This window comes from Mytilus galloprovincialis, chromosome 5 (genome assembly GCF_965363235.1).
Source record: "Mytilus galloprovincialis chromosome 5, xbMytGall1.hap1.1, whole genome shotgun sequence".
NCBI classification, from domain to species: Eukaryota; Metazoa; Mollusca; class Bivalvia; order Mytilida; family Mytilidae; genus Mytilus; species Mytilus galloprovincialis.
In genome coordinates, this window is record NC_134842.1 from 64345714 (window position 1) to 64367681 (window position 21968).

The window sequence follows — 21968 nt, forward strand, 5'->3', positions numbered from 1 at the left end:
GTTTCAGTTTATAATATCTGTAAAATTGGAAAGTGAGCGTCATATACACTCGCACATTATATGTTTTTGCACAGAACAGATTTTCAGATATTAAACCTCCATCATTACACAAACCGGATGTACTGCTATGGAATGGCAACGAAATCTGAAACCCCGAAAATAAATATGGATAATACGTTAAATTTTTGCAGTAGTGGAGAAATGGAGAAATAAACAGTAATAGTATAATTCGTTTATAAATGAAGAAATAAAGTTGCATACTTTTATCCTTTTTTCCTGAACCTGGATTCACAAAGTTAATATGACTCAACTGTGACTGGCTTTGGGAAGCATATTATTACATGAGTGCTGTAACCTTATTTGTTTTGCATGTTTTCTTTTGTGCATACTGCATTTTAGTCATTAACTTGCGCACAATTTCCTTTATTTTTGCAAAGCGTTTGTTTTATGCGCAATAACGAGTAAATAATGTCATTTCTAAAATATTTTTTTAAATACAAATGTAAAACTAGGAATTGAAGCATATTTGGTGTTATATCAATCATGCCCGATGACCAGGATGCAACATTAACTTTCTCATTTACTTATATATAGATAACACCGTTGGTTTTCTTTTTTGCATGGTTTTACACTGATTGGTTTTATGGGCCTTTTATAACTTGATGTTTGGTGTGAGCCAAGTCACCGTTTGAAAGGCCGTTATTTGATTTTTTATGGTTTACTTTTTACAAAATGTGACTTGGATTGGAGAGTTATCTCGTTGACACTCATGCCACATCTTCTTATATCTACGTATACTGTAGAGAGTCAACGCAACCAGTGAAGATAGATTATGTGTCTTCAAACAATTTTACTTTGGAGCCTGGAATCATTATATCAAGAGGAACTTCCGTGCCGATCCTGGTAAAAAACTTGGGCTCCAAGTATACTATAAGCTATTTCTAGAACTGAGGAAATTACATAATGTAAATGAATTTAGTCATGTTTAACAGGGTTTCTTAATACTTCCCCCTGTCAACTTAACTCTATTTCATAATTTTATTTTACAATTAAGTTGATTATTTGTCTATACCACCCCCAAAGCTACCAAAACATATTCTATAAAATTTTGTAGGAACACAGGACTTACAATGTAGGTCGCATTTAATGTGGAAATTTTCCAGGATTTTTTTTTATATATTTTCCCACGACTCATTCTTAAAAATTAACGAAGAAGGAAATTATTTTAAAAATCCGGAAAACGATTGTATTTAGATATAGATTGTATTTAGATATTGTATTTGTATGAATGAGAGGTTAAGACAAAACCCTGCTTACTTTTCCGGTGGTCACAAGAGACAATTCCGGTAACATCATATTCCTAAGTGTTCAGCAGACGACAGTTATTGTTTATTAATAAAGTATTCAGCAGACGACAGTTATTGTTTATTAATAACACAATGGAGTGGATTAACGTTGTCTTAATTCTTGGCATTGATTTTCTTTCTGTGATGCTGGTAAATGGTAAGTATATCTTTAAGTTTATTTGATCATGGAAAAGAAAGGGGGAGGAGGTTCTGGCGTTGGACCCTTTTCTTATTTTGATTGTGTGAATGTTTTATGGTGTTGACGGTGTTGACGGTATTTTCTTTCCTATCCTATGCAATTTTGCGTTTGAAAGTCCAACACATTCTTGGTTTAGATCATAATACAATTTACACAACTTGGTATACGGTCCTTTAAACGCAATTTAAACAGAAAATGGCGAAAGACCCCAAAGTAACATCCAAATTTTACAAGTGTAAGTGACTGCGACAAAATCTTAGAAAAAACGGTAAATGACTAAAAACACCAAAAAAAATTAATACAGAGCAACCCGAGCACGACAAAAATAGTTACGTCATTACAAATCCCATTTATTCTGTTTTGGATGGGGAGTTTCTTCATTTTTGTCTTTTTAAAATAAAATCTAGATAATTTTTCTATTCTTTATACATTTTGCCTGTTTTTGTCTACCATTGGTATTATAGCACCCCATCCTTTTTTTTTCTTTATGTGTTTTGTTTGTCTTTTAATTATTCATTTGTACTTTATTCTAAACATTTCCCCCATTATTCAATAGAATATAATCTAAATTCGAAATCACGAATTTAAATTGTTATCACGAATTGTATAATTTGTTATAACAGATTAAGTTTGTGGTAACGAATTGGTCAATATCGTTATAACAGATTTTATAAGTCGAAATTACGAATTTAATTCGTTATCACATTTTTTGTAATTTGTGATAACGAATTAAAATCGTTAATATTAATGAATTGTATAATTGGTTATAACGAATAATATTCGTGATAACTTGTGGAATTCGTTATCCCAGTTTTTGCTGTAATTGGTTATTTAAGATTTAAATTTATTATAATCGCAGATTTGTAGCTCACCTTGCTCACAGGGTTAAGTGAACTTCATTACTTTAACAAAAATCATCTTCGCTTAAACCTTTTGGGAAAAGTGAAACAAACTTAACTACCATCAATTTAGTTTTAACACATTTATTTGAAAAATAAGCAAAATTGATTGTACGATATTTTCATTTGCGATACACAGAAAGGAAATACCGGTCTGAAAACATAATGAATATCAATGTATTGGTTACGAATTATGAGTATTTAACATATTTTGTATGCCCACGCCGCTTGGCGATTTGGGGATTTATTGCAGCCCGTGTCCGTCAGTCCTGTCCATCCGTCACGTACGTTCCCAGAACTGGATTAATTTTGTCTCTGCCTGTGTTGTAAATTTAACTTTTACACAATGCTTATTACTACAAACCTCAAACGAGTCGCATTTGAAATTGAATGGCGGCTCTTATACAGTTTGTGAGTTATGCCCCATTACAAAGACATACTGCTAAATCTGTAGTTTCCGTTCTCTATATCTAGTTTGCCTAAACCAATGGTTATTGAACTACTACACAATGTTTATTTACACATAATCAAGTTTGAAATTGGGTGGCGTCACTTTTACTGTTCTTAAGTTGTGCCCTTTCAGCGCCCATATACAACAACAAAAAACAAAAAAAAAATCAATTTCCATAAGTGTCAAATCTCTTTTGCTAATTTCAAAAATAAAATTCGTTAAAACTAAATTGTCTTGGTGAAGTTTGATTCACTTTGGCCAAAAGGTTTCAGTGTAGAAGACTTTAGTAAAAGTTCATGAACTGCAACGAACACAAGTGAGGAGATAAGCTCACCTAACCCTGTGGCTCAGCGTGTCTAAAAAATCTTTTTTTTTTGAAAGTTTTGATGTGTATTTCTGAGTCCCTGGATAATAAACTTCATATCAGTTTGTGAGTTAACCCACCCGTTTACATGACAAAACTACTAGGTATAATGGGTTTTGTTTTTGTTTATATTTGAATATTGAAAAGTCACTAATGTTGTTTAAGTGTTTTGTCCAATCTCTTTTTCTAATTTTGCAAAGAGCTGAACGCACTGTTAGTTACAACTAAATCGATTGTTGTCAAGTTTGTTTCACTTTGGCCAAAAAGTTTTAGTGTAGAAGACTTTTGTTAAAGTAATGAAACTCACTTAACCCTGTGATCCAGGTGAGCTAAAAATCTGTGAGAAGAAATTGAAATATATAGATAAATGTAAGCACTTGAATATTTATTCAAACGTATGTTGGAGTTTATAAAATGTCTCAGAATCTTTCCTTTATTTGTAGGTAAGCCAGATCCACCAAAAGATGTCCGAATAGTTGTAACTGGCAATACAATTAACATCTCATGGACAATACCTACTAACCAAGGGATAGTTTATTCTCGGATCTATCTCAAGAATTCAACAGATGACGATGTGTGTTTGAATTCAGGATTAACGTGTAGTCACTACATGTATATAGATATAGAATCTCCAAAGTCTAGTACTGAGATACCAAATCTAGAGAGGTGTTCGAAATATATTGTCAGAATACAATGTTTAAATAAAATTCAGGAAATTATAGAAGGTTCGAATTTTACCACACACACGTTTTGGGTGACAAGTGAGTCCATTTATACATAATTTATGTGTTGTCGGTCAAATAGTTAGACTTATTGTCTTGAACTTTAGTTAACGAGACTATAATCATCACAATTCTTTGATTCCATTCATTGCAATCCTAATATTGCATTCATTGCAATTATTTGATTGCATTAAGTTTGCATTTAGGATATGTGTGTCAATCACACTCAACGGTAACACAGTCACCTTCCTACAAAGCTAGTTTCTAGTATTAAAGCAACCCTTGTGCTGTGTTCACATGTTATTAGATTTCGCATTGGAAACAGTTTAAGACGTCCGAACGTCAATTCTAATTCGAATTGCAATGTGCGTCAAATTCGCTTTTTTGTCATAACGACGATTACTTTTAATTCGCTTTATCAATTAATTTATAGAAAAACACAGTTCAGCGGAAGCTGTGCAAAGTATTGTACAAATACATGTCCATTGTTTTTTTTTTCTTCAAATATATACATTTACAGTGCATCAAATGTGTATCATTAGCCTGTCAACACTGTCAATCCCCCGACTGAGGCCGTAATCACATTGACCTAAATTCGGTGTTGTGTTAGTGTAAGTCACACGTAAACTAAACACAATTGCGTTCCCATTGATAAAACTCAATGTTAACATGTAGTGTAAATCATGTTTTATCTACACACAGTCGATAGTCAATGTAAGCCTTGTGTAGGTTACGTATACACAAAACTAGGCATTTAGGACATTAGTTTTACCGTGTATATATTTAAGGAGGAAACTATTTTTGAGTAAAATTGATGTTTTTGATAATTATAAGAATAGTGTTGTATAGAACTTGTCTAAATTCTACAGATTTTTTTTTTGTTAAAAAAAATCACGTACTTTATTAACCCATGATCAAGACTCAAAGCAGCATCATTGCCGAACCCATAAGGAAACAACCAATTGATTATCGGGGGGGGGGGGGGTATTATAGCTGAGTATAAAACATAAGGCAAGGGGTGGGGTGGTGAGCTATGGATTTTGTTTTGGAAACAAAAAATGTTTCCAGTTTTTGGCCATGAAAAAAAATTTGTTTGTTTCACCCTCAGCTGCCATTATATATAATGCTACAATTGATTTCGACTTTTCACCAAAATTTGTCCTGAAAAAAAATCAATAGCCCACGCCCCTCTGCCCCCCCCCCCCCCCACCTTTGCCCTCCTCCCCCTCCCCCAAAAATGAAGTAAATAGTTGCTGCTTAATTCATTTGAAACTTTTTAGGTCTTCCCGAATCGACTTGACGTACACACAAATATTCGCCACTGGTCTTTACTCAACCAACGATTCACGCATAAATACATGACTAAAAAAAGTGTGGGGTAAATGATATGTTTGTCTAGTATCTCAGATTACCAAATATTCCTTCGAGACATCTCTAGTATATTCAAACTACTGCAAATTTATTATTATAAAAATGGTTTTCATAAAGTAGCAACCACTTAACTTAAAAAAGGGGGAGGGTTATCATTTTTTTTTATCTGAGTCAGATTTTTTTTCGCGCGTACGTTTTTATTCCTTTTTTTTTCGATGCTGGTGATCAAATACATTTTTTTTCAATATTTAACACTATAATGAATGGGGAAACTCTTAATTCAGAATATTTTTTTATCATCTGTATGACCATTTTTTTTTTTTATCAAATTGGGGATCGGAATATTTCCATTCCCACCCCCACCCCCTTTTGAAGTCAAATGGTTGTTCCCTTACCGCTAGAAAAATTGTTCAAAAATGTTGAATTCAGTTCTACGTAATGAACATTTAAATGACATATAGTTTACAAGTGGGAACAAATCTTATGTACAGGTAACTAAACAAGGTGTATATATGTGAACAAATGTAATGTGAAACCAGTGTACACTACACTAAACTAATTGTAAACATGTTTACTCTACACGACGTTTGGTGTTAACACGGTCTGACTCTTTTCACAAATAAACTTAAAGAGTAAGTCATAAACATTTCGGTATGTGTGAAAAGAGCCGCTGGTGCGATCGATTTTAATCTCATTGACTAGTAAGTATTAGCTGCCAAGTGTGGGCGGTTCTCTCTGGGCTTGTTTGCTTTCTCTACTTGTAAAACAAAAAGAGACCGCCACAGAAAAGCCAAAATACTGCTGAATGTTGCGTTGAAACCAAACATTGATCTATCTATTTCTTTTACCTGAGTATTGAATCTCGTCGTGACGTCGCAAAAAGAAGAAAAGGCTATCACTGTCTTTTTACTTGAGTAGTGTTACCAAAAGAGTTTAACGAAAATGACAGCTTTCTTTTGCGGATAATGTATAAATATAGACCACATTATTTGATGTTTTTAGTTTATGGATCAAACATCATTTAGTTTAAAGATAAAATCACATAAATACTGAACTCCGAGGAAAACGAAAAACGGAATGTTCTTATTCAAATGGCAATATCAAAATAAAAAGCATATCAAACGAATGTACAACAATTGTCCAGTGACGGATCCAGCCATATGGAAAGGGATGGGGTCCCAACACAGAACAAAATGGGGGGTAACTTTATGACCCCCATCCAAATGCATTGATCTTCCAAAAGATGGCGGGGCGTTCCAACCCCCGGAACCCTCCCCATTATCCGCCACTGCTTACTTGGTACTTGGGGGTCTGTTAAATTATAAAAATATAATACCTCGGTGTTAAAATCAGATGTTATGAAAGCTCATGATTTTATATTTTTGATAATGTTTTTTTTCTATTTACTGGCTACATCCTATATATAAGTGCCATGTAAGCATACGCCCGATATGTGTATTTAGGTTTTCTATCATTTTGCCATTGAAATTATATCTTTTTCAGACAATATTTTCAAAGCAAACATCAACGAAAATATTGTTTTATTATGGACGACAAATATGACCGAGTTTTACAGTGTCTTGCCTCCCTCAAATTCGTCAGTAATATATGAAGTAGAAGCAAGCAGTATCCAAAATAGTTCAAAAGTAGGAAAATACATATTTGACCAAACGACAACGAACCTTACAGTGATAAACATTACAGTTACGCACGTGAACGAGACAGATGCTGGGCTATACACAGCAGTTAAAGATGGAATTGTGGATGGGTGCTGTTTGTTAATTGTTACAAGTATGATATAAACATTATTATATTCAGTATATCTTAGATACCTGTCATCAAGTTCGGAATTCTAGTTTCTCTTATACGGGGTATTTATTTTTAGGTTATATTCAGTATCTCTAATATACTTGTCACTATGTTTAGAATACTAACTTCTTTTGAATTGATGTATGTAATGTTTATTTTTGTCCGTAACATGTACAGTATCATAAAAAGTAAAATACTGAACTCAGAGGAAAATTCAATCGGAAATTCCCTAATCACATGGCAAAATCAAATGACAAAACACATAAAAAAGAGTGGATAACAACTGTCATATTTCTGACTTGGTACAGGCATAGTCAAATGTTTTTGTGTATTTCTTAATTATTTTTCTGAAACAGTTTAAATTAATTTAAAGCAGTTATCTTTAACTGATTGTTTTTGGTTTTTTCTTCACTTTTATCAGTCGGGGACAATTATTTATTCTATTACATACAGACGTTACTTTCATAAACTACACTTTGATAAGTTTTGATTCATACATATTTTACTTCCCTAAACAAGGAAAATTTAACACTTACATTTATTAGATATTAAACATACTAAGATTGAAAGATTGATCTTTTAGAACAATCAAGTTCTATTTTTTTTTCTTAGAAAACTTGATGATATAAATCAATAGTTATATTTTTTAAAGTGAATTTGACAAAACTTGATGACAGATAATTTCTGACTCAGATAAATATTTTAATTTTATTCAACATATACTCTAAAAGTAGATACTATTACTTAATATTATAATATGAAGTGCTTCTTTTACTTTGTGAATAAACCCATGCTCGAAATCCAATAAAAATTGTTTGCACATGCGTATATTGACTACTGCAGAATAATGAATTTTATCATGCATGCATTTAATATATTTCATTAACTTAAAACACTTTCAAACTCTTGAATGATGCGCATGTTGTTACTAATTCATTTATTATGACTGTAATGTGTTACAATTGGAAATTGAAATAATTGACCTAAATACGACAACCGTTCATCCATTCAAACCTCCTCTCTTTAAAAAATCACATTGCCAGTCGTGTGCTTGATTACAAATAAAAAGGGATATTTATGAAAGAGCCAATACAAACGCTGTACACTCATTTACATCGGACATAGATACTACCTTAATTGTATTAAAACATTTGACTTTTCTACTCTTTACCCAAGTATTCCACGTTCCAAACTAAAAGACAAATTGAAAGAGTTGGTATTGCTTTGCTTCATAAAAAAGGATAGCCAACGTAGATACAAGTATCTTGTCTTTATAGGAAGGAATAAATTCTACTTTGTAAAGGATCATTCTGATTCAAACAAAAAATTCTCTGAAACTGAAATTTTCAAGATGATTGATTTTTTGATTAACAACATATTTGTTACGTTTGGCGGACGTGTTTTTCAACAGACTGTCGGCATTCCAATGGGAACAAACTTTTTCCCTCTACTTGCCGACTTATTTCCTAATTATTATGAGGTGACTTCATGCAGGGACTTCTTAGGAAAAAAGATAAAAAGTTACCAATATCTTTTAACTCTACTTTCCGCTATATAGATGATGTTCTTTCACTAAATAATTCAAAATTTGGTGACTATGTGGAACGCATCTATCCCATTGAACTAGAGATAAAGGATACTACAGATACAGTTAAGTCGGCCTCATATCTTGACTTACATCTAGAAATTGACCATGAGGGTCGGCTGAAAACAAAACTCTACGACAAAAGAGATGATTTCAGCTTTCCAATTGTGAACTTTCTATTTCTAAGTAGCAACATTCCAGCAGCACCTGCCTACGGGGTATATATCTCCCAATTGATACGATATTCCCCTGCTTGCATTTCCTATCATGATTTTCTTGATAGAGGGTTGCTATTCACAAGGAAGCTATCAAACCAAGAGTTTCAAATGGTGAAGTTGAAATCATCCCTTCGTAAATTTCACGAGTTGGTTAGCCGTTATGTAATAACAGTTTCACAATTGATATCGGATATATGTTCCTTACGTCGTAACTACAATCCCCTTCTTTTTCATGAATGTGACCTACCGAATTATACTATTTACTATTCACATAAGCAACACGACGGGTGCCACATGTGGAGCAGGATCTGCTTACCCTTCTGGAGTCCCTGAGATAACCCCTAGTTTTTTGTTTGTTTGGTTTTTTTTTTGGGGGGGGGAGGGGTTCGTGTTGTTTATTCTTTGGTTTTCTATGTTGTGTCATGTATACTACTGTTTGTCTGTTTCTCTTTTTTTCATTTTTAGCCATGGCGTTGTCAGTTTGTTTTAAATTTGTCTTTTTTCACTTTTAGCCATGGCGTTGTCAGTTTATTTTAAATTTATAAGTTTGACTGTCACTTTGGTAACTTTCGTCCCTCTTTTGTCCTCATCAAAATCGAAATAATTAATGCAAGCTATACTTTATTGTACTTTTATCATGGGCAGGCATTATATTCGTGTTATTTTAGCCGTCACTATCGCTCGGCAAAAATAATCACGAATATAATGCCTCTTTTTCCTGACCTATTCTTGTTCTTCATAGGTCAAAATTTATCATAACGTTAAGTTTTCTTATAAATTTACAATGAATTATTATCAAGGCATTTATTCTGATTTTCTTTTTATGACGTCATGAAAAAAGGTAACGTACAACAGAAATGTCATATATTTTTGCAGATCATTTGAAAAGATTAAAATAAATAGCAGGTATTAAGTTGTTATTATTTTTATTCATTAACATTTTATTTTAGACAAACCTTTGAAACCAACATTAATGTCTCTTTCTGAGCATCCATTTGTCGGTGATAACATAACATTTGCCTGTAAAGCGATACAAACCAGCTGGCCTGAAGGGTATATGGCTCCCATACTGACATATCATTTTGTTGGGAATCCAAGAGGAGAGATTGACAACAATCAGCTTACAATAAACACACTTACTAAATTGGATAAAGGGCAAGCCATATCCTGTCGTTACACTGATGAATATGGAGAGGTATCTAACATGAGTGATACTATTACACTGGATCCTTACTGTAAGTAACTGCATGGTCATAATAAAAGAATATTTGATGGAAATTGTACTGTACTAGATAAGTGTGTTTATGCTTATATCTTATTTCAAGTTTGATCAAAATGAATTTATAAAAAAATATACGTTGCGAGACATCTCAGTTTAGTAAACACGTATAATGAACTAAAGAAAAGAGGGACATCACAACCTAAAGAAAAACTAAAAAAGCTCCATGTTCTGGTGACATCTGAAATTAATAAATTAAATTCATCATTCTTTATATGATGCCTTCAAAACTTTAATTATTCTATAAGATATAATATCTTAGAGCTTTTCATAGAAGATTAGAAATACGCGTACGGTAAAAACTTCTTTTTTTTTCAAAAATATGGCGAATCTTTTTTTTTCTTCTCATAAACATGAACAGAGTAACATCATTGGTAACTTCCATGCATGCAGTATTGAGTAGATATACTTTTAGAATATTTAGACTTAGATTAAATGATTCTTAAGGCTATTCAACTTAAGAAAATATCTTTTGTCTTAATCTGCTTATATGATTATACATGTATATCATTGGTAAAAACGCTATATCTAAAGAAAGAAACTATGGTACATTGTGTATGGTTACCAAATACACAAATATCATCCCTTTCCCTAATTGCAAATTTATCTCATGACCCATCATGAAGCTTTTACTTAGTGTTAATTCTTTCTGCGAGTAATGAATGAATAGAAGTAGTCGCATACTTCGTCTGCGCAACCAATGATTTTTACTTTTAATTTGATTTCATGCGATTGCATCGGTATATTGTGTTAAACCAACATGTGTGTCTTCTTAATGCATTTACCTTTATATTTTATCATAAGTTAACTAATGTTGTCGTTATTTCATTGATAATTAATTGTTATATGTTATAACGCTGTGTAGCTCTGAATTCCGCATGTTGTGATTTTAATTTTTGCATACTGTCAGAAATTACTAATACTACACAATTATCAAAAGAGCTGTCACTGTATAGTGGAAATTTTAAGACAGTGTTGCTTAATGACGACTTCTATTCGATACACAGTTCATAACAGCCTAAGATTTACTTAAAACTTTCACATGGCCTGGATCATTATATTTTAATCTTATCTCGACCGTTAGCCAGAGACAAAATTAACGTTTTTCGTTGGCTAGTACTTTTAAACATCAAATCCACAGTTGACATATCGTAACTAAGGAGCAGGATGAGCCAAGATGTTGACAAGGTAAAATCCAATAATGTGCGAATGTTTCAATTGAATAGTAAATGAAACAATACCTACTTAAAAACTCCATTTCAATATGCTATTATCCGATTTTAGAACGTACAAGTGTTTTGACATGACTTTAATGCGCCATTTAAGATCAATCATGAACTTTCACGTAATTTATTTTATTTTGACCTTTTACATTCTTTTGATCTTTTACTTTTTTTAAAGATATATATAAAAAAGAAGATGTGGTATGATTTCCAATGAGACAACTTTCCAGTATATTAACGGACCAAAATGACACAGACATTAACAACTATAGGTCTCCGTACGGCTTTCAACAATGAACAAAGCCCATACCACATAGTCAGCTCTAAATACGTGGAAGGTAAAAGTAACAGTCATGTATGTGCACATCTCTGAGTCTGCGCTAAGTAAAGATATTCCGATACTTTCACATGGTGTTGTTTCAAAAGCGAAAGGTACACGTCATATTACAATAATATGTTTGCCTTTTTGTCATTATGTTTTGTGTCTTTCTTCGACATTCCGATGACCTCACTGGTTTCCATGGTTTCATCCTTCATATTTTGTTACTGAGTTTGGGATGCCTTTTATTCACTTAAGATAACAATGCGTTATTTGATTGATGTAGATGGTCCTGAAAACGTTGTCCCAGAACCTGGATACACACATTTCAACGTAACAGAAGGCACTCTATTAGGCCCGATAAACTGTACTGCAACCTGCAATCCGGAGTGTACATATGTTTGGAAACACGAAGAAAAAGTGGGACGATTTAATCGCTACCTTTCAATGCAGCCTCTTACTATACCAGACATAAAGAGAAACCAGACTGGAAACTTTCGCTGTCGTATAGATTATCCTTATGCTAATACATATGAAAGAACAGATATTACAGTGAATGTACAGTGTAAGTTTAACCCATGGACATGTAATTCACAAAAGAAAACATTAATAACATTTCAAACCGGACCTCTTTTTTAAACGTTAAACGTTTAGAACTTTATATTTGGGTTAGAACAAAAGCTTAAGAATACATGTTGGATAATAGACTATACGTGATTAAATGTTTGCATAGCGAAATTTAGAAAAATCAACTGTGTATGTCACGCTTTTTTCAATCTCACAAAACACCTTGAATATATTATTCCAAATTGAATCAAATGTATAATTTCTCCAGATATTTTTGAATTGTATGGGTAACACAGTGATTTCATTTTGTGTACACCAAAACTATTAAAAAAGAATTCTGGCCTTTTAAGGACAGCAGTTTCGCTCTATTCAGAAAACTCATCTGGTTTCAAATTTGCTTATATTTGTACTCTTTCTAACACGATAAAGTGTCAAAATTATCAATTACCAATGGACCAATGAACAACCAAAACAATTCAAATAAAAACAACATTTTATCCATTTCTGAACAGGGTTGTGGATATGAGAGTGTTGAAATGGACATAATTTCAGAAACTATCACGAATTGCTTTAACAATTTAATGTGTCTGATTCCGAACTTCAGAACCGAAACTTATTAATTATGATTTATAAATTTACGCATTTTTCTTATTCTAAATCATGAATCCTAGCTGATCTATAAATTTACACATTTTTGACTATTCACAGTGGTGAATTCTGATCAGCTATAAGTTAACACATTTAAACCTATTCCAAATCGTATCTTATAGTTTACTTTCAAATACTAATTGGGTTTACTTAGCAATAACACGTCTTGTTACTTTTAAATTCGTTATTTCAATAAAAATAACACCAATATGAGTAACATGCACTACAAACCATTAAAAGTCTGAAATGGCCTATATCATCTGTACTCGACTGTACTGATTTTTACTCGACCAGTCTGAATTCGTCTGAGATTTACTTGATAATTCTCGACTGTAGTCTGAATAATACTTAACAGTCTGAATGTGTACTTGACCAGTACATAACCATTTTATACTAGTCTGAACCGTACTCGACCTAGTCTGAACCCTACTCGACCTAGTCTGAACCGTACTTGACCTAGTCTGAACCATACTCGACCTAGTCTGAACCATACTCGACCAATTCTTAACCAACCTAGACCTATTCTTTGTATCTATCAACTGAATTTTATCAATTCAGGAATTTTTTCAATAAAAATGAAATTTGAACAACAACTTGAAATTAAAAATGGATTTAATACAGTATTGAAATTAAATTTTCACAATAATCAATCATAATATAACTTCAACACATTATTAATCAACACCTACGTAATGATATATATCAAGTTTAAAAATATAAATAAAACAAGCTGATCAAATAATCTAAAAAAATGAATTGTGACCAACAAATGACTAATAATTTCACTATTTATTCAAAATTTTATGAATATTTCGGAAGCATTTTATGGTAACTGGACTTTTTTCACCATTAACTTAAGCCCAGTATAAATTAAGTTGGCTTTAATTAATAATGCAGTGAATGTTGTTTTTTTTAATATGTATTATATATATATAAAATAGTATATAAAACAACTTAAAAAATTTAAAAAATGAGAGCTTAATTGCTTTGTTTTATTAAACCAAGAATTTAATGTAATCATGATAATAGAATTTACATAGCAATCCGTGATAACCTTTTTAAAAAAGGAAATGTATTCCAAAGTAACAGTAAAAATTTATTTCAATTAATTTAAGTATTTTTTTTGTCAAATTAACATTGCATACATAAAGCACTTTAATATGTTCTAATTACCTCAGTACATGTGTGTTTTACAGGTAAAAGAGAAAGCCCAATTTTCTTAAATTCGTGTATTACTTATCTAGTAGTTACATGTATATTCGAAAGGCCTTGTTATTTAACTTTAACATAATGTTGCAATTTTGAATCAATGTTATTTAGAATTTAATACCTCTGACCAGGTGTGATCTTATTTATGAGTTTGCCCCCAAGCAGAGGTTATTCTTTATATTTCACCACTTATCAGAAAAACAATTTTATTTATTTATATAATTTTATCCCTTTTTGATATAAGTTATATATAATATTTTTTTTTCATCCTAAATATAATCATAGATATAGTATGGTTCAGACTGGTCGAGTACTGTTCAGACCTTTGGTTAAGTATGGTTTAGACTGGGAAAATAGGTCGAGTACATGTCGAGAATGGGTTAAGACTGTTTCAGACTGGTCGAGTAATAGTTCAGACTATTTTTAACGGCAAAGATTAAGGTCAAGTACGATTCAGTACAGTCAATTATGGTTCAGACTGGGGTCGAGTAATGTCAAGTAAAAGTCAAACCAATTCAGACTGGTCGAGTAAAAATCAGTACAGTCGAGTACAGATATAGGCCATTTCAGACTTTAATGGTTTGTAGTGATGTATATTTTTCATTGAATTTGTATATTAAATTGAAGTATGGTATAATATTTTCAGATTCTCCTGAAATAAAAGAAACTTGTTTGTTTGACGATCAAAGTCAGTGTAACAGATTGAATACCACAAATAACTTCAATTTCAGCGAAGACGTTAATGTGAGCCTACTACTACGTATTGATAGCAATCCAGATCCGAAAGTAATGCTTAACTCCTCTTTCTTGGCGATTCAAAATTCAACTAAAGGCAACGGGTATATTGAATATATCTATATACTACCTCATCTTAAGTGTGAAGATTCAGGTGAATTTACAATACGGGCTATAAATGGGATAGCAAATGGAGATACCAAAAAGGTCAACCTAACAATACTTTGTAAGTATAGTTACATGAGTTTATGTTAGAAAAACATCAAAAATATATATATAGAGAGAGATTAAAAATTTACGATTCTATTTGTAATTTTTTTGGCGTTGAAGCGTGAATACATCTCTATAAATTACTTAAATAGACATTCTTATAATGACATGTCTATCAAGTTTTTTTTTTCTTTATTTACATGACGTGTGCACTCTATTGGAGAAATTCGTGTCCCCATAAATGATGCCATTCATTTTGAAATGAAGGTCAATTCATAATGACACAAGATCGCTATAAGCCAATAAAGATTTTAAGACGTATCATTGCATAGCAATATAATATTTCTAACAGAAAGTAACCAACAGTTAGCATGCAATAAATCTCAATATTGCACTAGTGCAATACATCTTCAAAACTCATGACGTCATCAACGACAAAATCTTAGTTTACACCAAATTTTTCTGTCAAATATTATATTGCTATACAATTACTTATATTTGGGAATATTGTCCCTCATAGAACATATATTGCACTGAAAAGCTCGTGCAATATATAATTCTACTTGGGACAATTTCCCCAAATATTCATGCAATAACCCTATATTATAATGAATCATACAAGTAATGTACTTATAATGCAATAAGTTGGTAAGTTTATATCGTGTATATTAACTGTTCATTTAAACTGCATTTCAGGTAAACCTAGGAATGTCACAACCGAATCAAGAAAAATAGAAACAAAAGTTGGTTCAGCTGAAAATATAGTAATGTATGTTGTATCCTCCCCGCTGCCAACTGTAGAGTGGTGTCGTGTAACTGGGTTCGACTGGATTGTTAATACAGACATATATGATTACAGATACGAAATAATGTCTGAAATACAGGTTAGATCGGAACTTGATTTTGGTGTGTATGGAATAACGATTTGTAACCAAGAAGGATGTATTGATGACAATATCACGTTGAAACCGCGAGGTATCCTTTATATTTTAATATATCAAATTTAGTTATACATTTACAGATGCATAAAATGTGTTGGTGGTCATTAATGGTAACAGAGAAAAAAGTAAAATATCAAAAATACCAAAAACACCAAACAAGGAAATTTCAATACGGAAAGTTCGTTATTAAATGGAATTATTCAAAAAAAATATGGTAGATTGCAACAAGATATAAATCTGAACTAAAGCAATTGATTTGATTATAATAATTGATATAATGTATTTCAATAAGATTGTTCTGATTAATGTTGCAGCCTCGTTTAAAATCAAAGTAATTCGTTGATACGTGAATTTATTGCGACTTTAAATACTAGTAAATATTTTTTTCCCCAAAGGATAAGATATCAATCTTTATTGCAGATAAGCCAGAAGCACCGCAAAATCTTTCTGTTGAGTCGGTAACATTTGTATCAGTAAATTTATCCTGGATCGCTGGTTTCAATGGCGGATACAACCAAACCTTTAAAGTCCAGTTTAAAACTACAGATACTGATATATGGAACACAACTACTATTCATACGCATGATATTAAGACGGGGAGTGTAATGCACGTCACTCTGGATCAGCTGAAACCAGACACGTCTTATGAAGTCATGGTTTTGTCAACAAACATTCATGGAAACAGAAATGCATCGCTTGAATTCAAAACAGAAGGTAAGCTTTTAAATCGATTGGATCCTTTTCAGAAAGATTTTTGTATATGTCGTGCACATGTTATTATTTTGTACAGGTAATTACTTGTACATACAAAAGGTATATAAGTAATTACTTGTATGATGCCATCATACAAGTTATTACTTGTAAAAATACATTTGTACAAGTAATAACTAGTACAAATTTTACTGAGAAAAAGATAATTACTTATACAAATTATTATCTTTGATATTCTTTAGCAATCGTTTCCCTTTAAACAAATAATTTACTACTAAGACATGTAAAGGTGTTAACTTTCAACAAGTGTGTTCATTTTAAATAACAAACATATAAGCAAAACATGAAAAAAGGTCAAAACTTGTAAAGAGGGAAAACAGTGAAGAAAAACAAAATATAAGGCAATAATTAAATCTAATAATTCGCTTTCACACGCGTAAGATAGTACAGACAGAATAGTAGTTATGTAAAGGAAGCCAAATTCAGTTCCAATGTTACAGTGAAATAGTAGACATAGGTCTGATTGACCGTAGAAATTCAAAAGGAGTTGTACTGTATATTGCAGAAAGTTAAAAATATAAACAAAAGTTAAATCATGACTGGTTTAATGAGTCAAAATCAAATCGAAAAGATTCAGAGAAAGGATTTGACAATGTTTGACATAACACAGAGCAATTAGGTATACGTCATGGAAGCAGTACATGTGCTTTCTTTAAGTGATTTAAGACAGGAAAATGTAAATGAAAAGATCAGCTTATTGTGATGTCATGCATCCTTGTCTTGTGCAAACAAATAGATTATTTGATCTATTAGAATTTACGTTTAATTCAAATATATGATACTAGTATTCCATACGCAACTTTTTATCATGATTTATTTTTGAAAATAGATTGTAGAAGGGTTTATTGTATTCTTGCTTTTAACGACTTTGTTACTTTGCACCAATAGTTAGTATTTAAATGGCAAGAAGCTGTTAAGCTTAATTTGCTCAATGTCTCGTGGTAGGTTATGTTGTAACTCTGCGTTCGTCGTGTGTCTGAATTATTCTAACATTTCAAAAATAATACTAATGTAAAAAAGAAGATGTGAAATAATTGACAATGGGACAACTCTCCACAAGAGCCCAAATGACACAGACATTAAAAACTATTGATCACTACCACGTCCTTCAAAAATGAGCAAAGCCAATTACGCATAGTCAGCTTTAAAAGGCCCCGAAATGGCAAATGTAAATCATTCAAACGAGAAAACCAACGGCCTTATTTATGTACAAAAATGAACGGAAAAAATATGTAACACATCGACAAGCAATAGTCATCGAATGACAGGCTCCTGAATTCGGACATGCACATAAATAATGTATCGGGTTTAAGCATGTTAGCAGGACCCCAACCCTCTACTTTCCTGGGATAATGGTGTAACATCACAACATAAGAACAAACTATAAAATCAGTTGAAAAAGGCTTCAGATAGACACAATCAGAAATACTACACAGGGGGACGTGGCCGGATACTTGTATATCAGATACAACAACCAAAACAAAAACCCATTAAGTATAAAATACACATTTTAAAAAAAGAAAAACAAACACAGTTGATTTCAAAAATACGTATGCTTTATGACCAGAAAAAAATTAACAAACAAATAAATAAATATGAGAAAAAAGTGAAAGAAAATTTATAATATTACCCGACAATTGACAAAACAATCCCAGACTTACTTACTCAAAGAAAGGACTTTTTCAATGCCAAATTTTGTTTAAAACAAAAGTAGAAGCACATACATCTCAAAGATATTGTTTTGTACAAGTTATTATCTTTTACTCAACAAAAATTGTACAAGTAGTTACTGGTACAATTATATTTGTACAGGTAATAACTTGTAAGATGGCATCATACAAGTAATTACTCATACAAAGTTTTTGTACAAGTAATTACCTGTATAAAATAATAAAATGAACACGACATATATATCTTATAGGATTTTTACTTTTCCTGTTTTTTTTTGTCCTTAGTTTATAATGTAGACGGGATAAATATAACAATAAAAAGCGTTTCACAAAGCACCCATCATTCTCTTCGACTTTAAACGAAATTAATTTTTTTTAAATAGAATTCATCAATAAATTGTATTGTTGAACATTTTTTTCGTAATTTTACTCTTCCCTTGTAACACAAATTATTATCAAACAAGGAACTGTCTTCAAACAATCGTTCACGATGATTAGTTATTGCATAATAAAAGACAAAATGATAACCATGAAGATATTCCGAAACGTCTTAAAATTGCCCTTTTGTTAGTGTTTTTTTATTGCTTCAGTATATGATTAATCAAGTTATGTTCAGTAAATCATTTACTACAGTTCAATTATAAGGTGATGTTAAACAGAAAATGACTTTACCAAGTCAGGAATATAGTTATCAAAAGTACCAGGATTATAATTTAGTATGACAGTTGTTAACCATTCGTTTAATGTGTTTAAGATTTTGATTTTGCCATTTGATTAGGGACTTTCCGTTTTGAATTTTCCTCGGAGTTCAGTATATTTGTGATTTTTCTTTTTTTCTCGTTTATTATATTAGTATAAGCCGTTAGCTTTCTCTTTTCAATGTTATCAAGTTGATCAGGCCTATATTTGTATACCTTACTAATGGTAAACATTTATGAGTAGGTAGTTAGTTAATTAAGTAATCTTGATGCATGCATAGAGTTTCATATCAAGCTTTTGGTACCACTATTCCTCTTTTGTGTGAGTTTTAACGAATACTGTGTTTCTTTCTACATGTATTTAAAACATCCCCCTGCTAGTTATGAATGGCAGGCACTTTACTTTAAAGTATATTCATTAAAATGTGTACACAATGATTATTTCATATGTGAATCTTTTAAAGTTCTGTATTTCCCCCTAAACTCTTATATTTCAGTTAAGCTGGATTTATCATCATCATCAAAATCGGCTTCCAATTCCTGGTTGGTTAAAATTAGTATTGGGTTTGTAATTTTGGTTCTACTGGTAGTGGTGATTGTTATTCTTGTAGTGTTTAAGATCAAAAGACAAAAAAAAGACAAAAGAAATGGTATGTTACTAAAAATTTAGTCCTGATATCTATAATGAGTTTATATACTGTGATGCATATTTCAATCGGACAACAAAAAACACAGTTAGTTTTTGAAGTCTTTTAATTTTTACATCATGTTACACTATAACTCGGAAATTGGTTTGGATATATAGAAGTATTTCACCGGAGTCTGACAAATATATACCACCGGAAACATATTATTTAAAGGGCCACAATATATGTCTAGCATACAGACATCAAACAACACAAGGAAAACAAACGGCGGCTAGAATCCTAAAGCAATCTTCAAGTGTCTTATTAAATCCAGAGTCCAGGAAGAAGGATGCGAGTAAGAGACTTTGAAATATTTTCCATTAGTGGCAATCTTTTAACATGTTGAACGGAAATAATTTAAAAAAAGGATATGTTTATGAATTCCAGTGAAACAATTATCCAAATAGCATCACACATCAGAGATACAAACAATTACAAGACACCGTGCGAAAATGAGGTAACCCCATAATGTATAGGTAATCAAAGAGGATTTCAGAACGACATAAGGAATTTTTTTTTTTGTCGTTTGACGTTGTCTTCCATAATGCTTTTATTAACTTTGCCTCTTGGGTAACCAACAGCAATTTTAATTACAAACGAAAGAAAAGTTAGATATAGTACATGCTTTTATAATTTGGGTAACATACGTTTTTTAATTTGCAGAATCAAGCTTTCCGGACAACAGGTATCTATCTATTTATCTATATATATATATATAAAATGTTATGATATTCAATATGTGCAATTGTTTCTCTGGATGACAGCGGGATAAATTTTTGTGATGTTTTCATGTCATATATATCAGTGAACATGGGATTGGACATCATTATACCATAAAATTTGCTTTATAATTTGATATATTCATTAAAATTGGCACAATTGGACGGCTTTATACTTAAATGAATGGCATACACGATGACTTCAAGTTTCTAATTGTGCATTTCCAATTTATATAAGAAGACGCATACCTTCTGTCTCATGATATGATATGTTTACATCTTTCATTTACCACTATGTGCTTGTAAATACTAACACTGATCTACACAGAAATATGTTGATTTTGTATATCCCTAAGATAAATTTTTTTCTTATTGAAAACACTTTGAGTATACCGTCTAAGCATACAATGTGAATAAGTTATAACGTATTTCGCAATGTCTGAATTAAGAACATGATTGTTTTTTTTTTTTTTAAAGTTTTGCGTTAGATTATGAACAGATTTAAGGATCTACCAGGCAATCTTTTCGTTATATGTTGTGGATTTTATTTTAGTCCTTAACATTACGCTTTCTGCTCAATCTTAAATGAAAGGATTACAGTTTGCATGATATCAGATTTTTTGTTGTTGTTTTGTTTGACTTAGTGTTTTCTTATCCTTATTTTTCTCTCCATTTTTTTTTTTTCAATATTGAAAAGGTGTAACCGTATCTTTTTAATAGTGCACTTACTTCTACAAATGATCACAGTGAAATAGTACCTGGAATGGAACGATACGTAGATATGCCCACGTTGGAAAGAGGTGAGTGAGTAATTAAAAGTACTATTTCTTACGAAGAGGAACGTTATATGATAAGAGAGATCTTACTAGCGATACAAATCATATATTATATCATAGAGATATGGTTTGAAAGCCACAAAAACAAATACCCAACAAAGTCCAAATAAGTCAGATTGAAAATGTTTTCTCGAGTAACAATCTGCTTCATCATCCTCTCAGCTATGTGTTATTTAATTTATTGAATTGAATGTCCTTTCATTATTGTCTTTTTCATTTTAATTTTAAATTCAAAGCATTCTTCTTAGTCATAACATGCATAACAATAGTACAGGTATTCGAAATATTAACAGAAATAAAGCAAGATATTTTTATTTTTTTTGAGAGTGAACCAATACGTTCTGTTCAAAATCGTAGAATTGAAGCATTGTCTTTAATTACGTGATGTAAGTTCGATTCATTGTCTTTTAAATTGTCGATGTTTGATTGGTCTTCCTAAAGGGTGACATTCAAAAAAATTGTTTTGTGCTCAGCCAAGGGATAAAGTAAATTG

At 31.6% G+C, this 21968-nt stretch overlaps 1 protein-coding gene across 1 annotated transcript; it reads left to right on the forward strand.

Moving 5' to 3' along the window:
- The first annotated feature begins 1412 nt into the window (after nt 1-1412).
- Nucleotides 1413-19904, forward strand: LOC143074109 (nephrin-like). The gene is made up of 9 exons (XM_076249657.1): nt 1413-1503; nt 3703-4020; nt 6856-7143; nt 9915-10199; nt 12072-12350; nt 14856-15170; nt 15851-16129; nt 16516-16809; nt 19732-19904. Exons 1-9 carry the CDS (start codon nt 1440-1442, stop codon nt 19902-19904), a joined length of 2295 nt encoding a protein of 764 aa, XP_076105772.1. The 5' UTR covers nt 1413-1439.
- The last annotated feature ends 2064 nt before the right edge of the window (nt 19905-21968 follow it).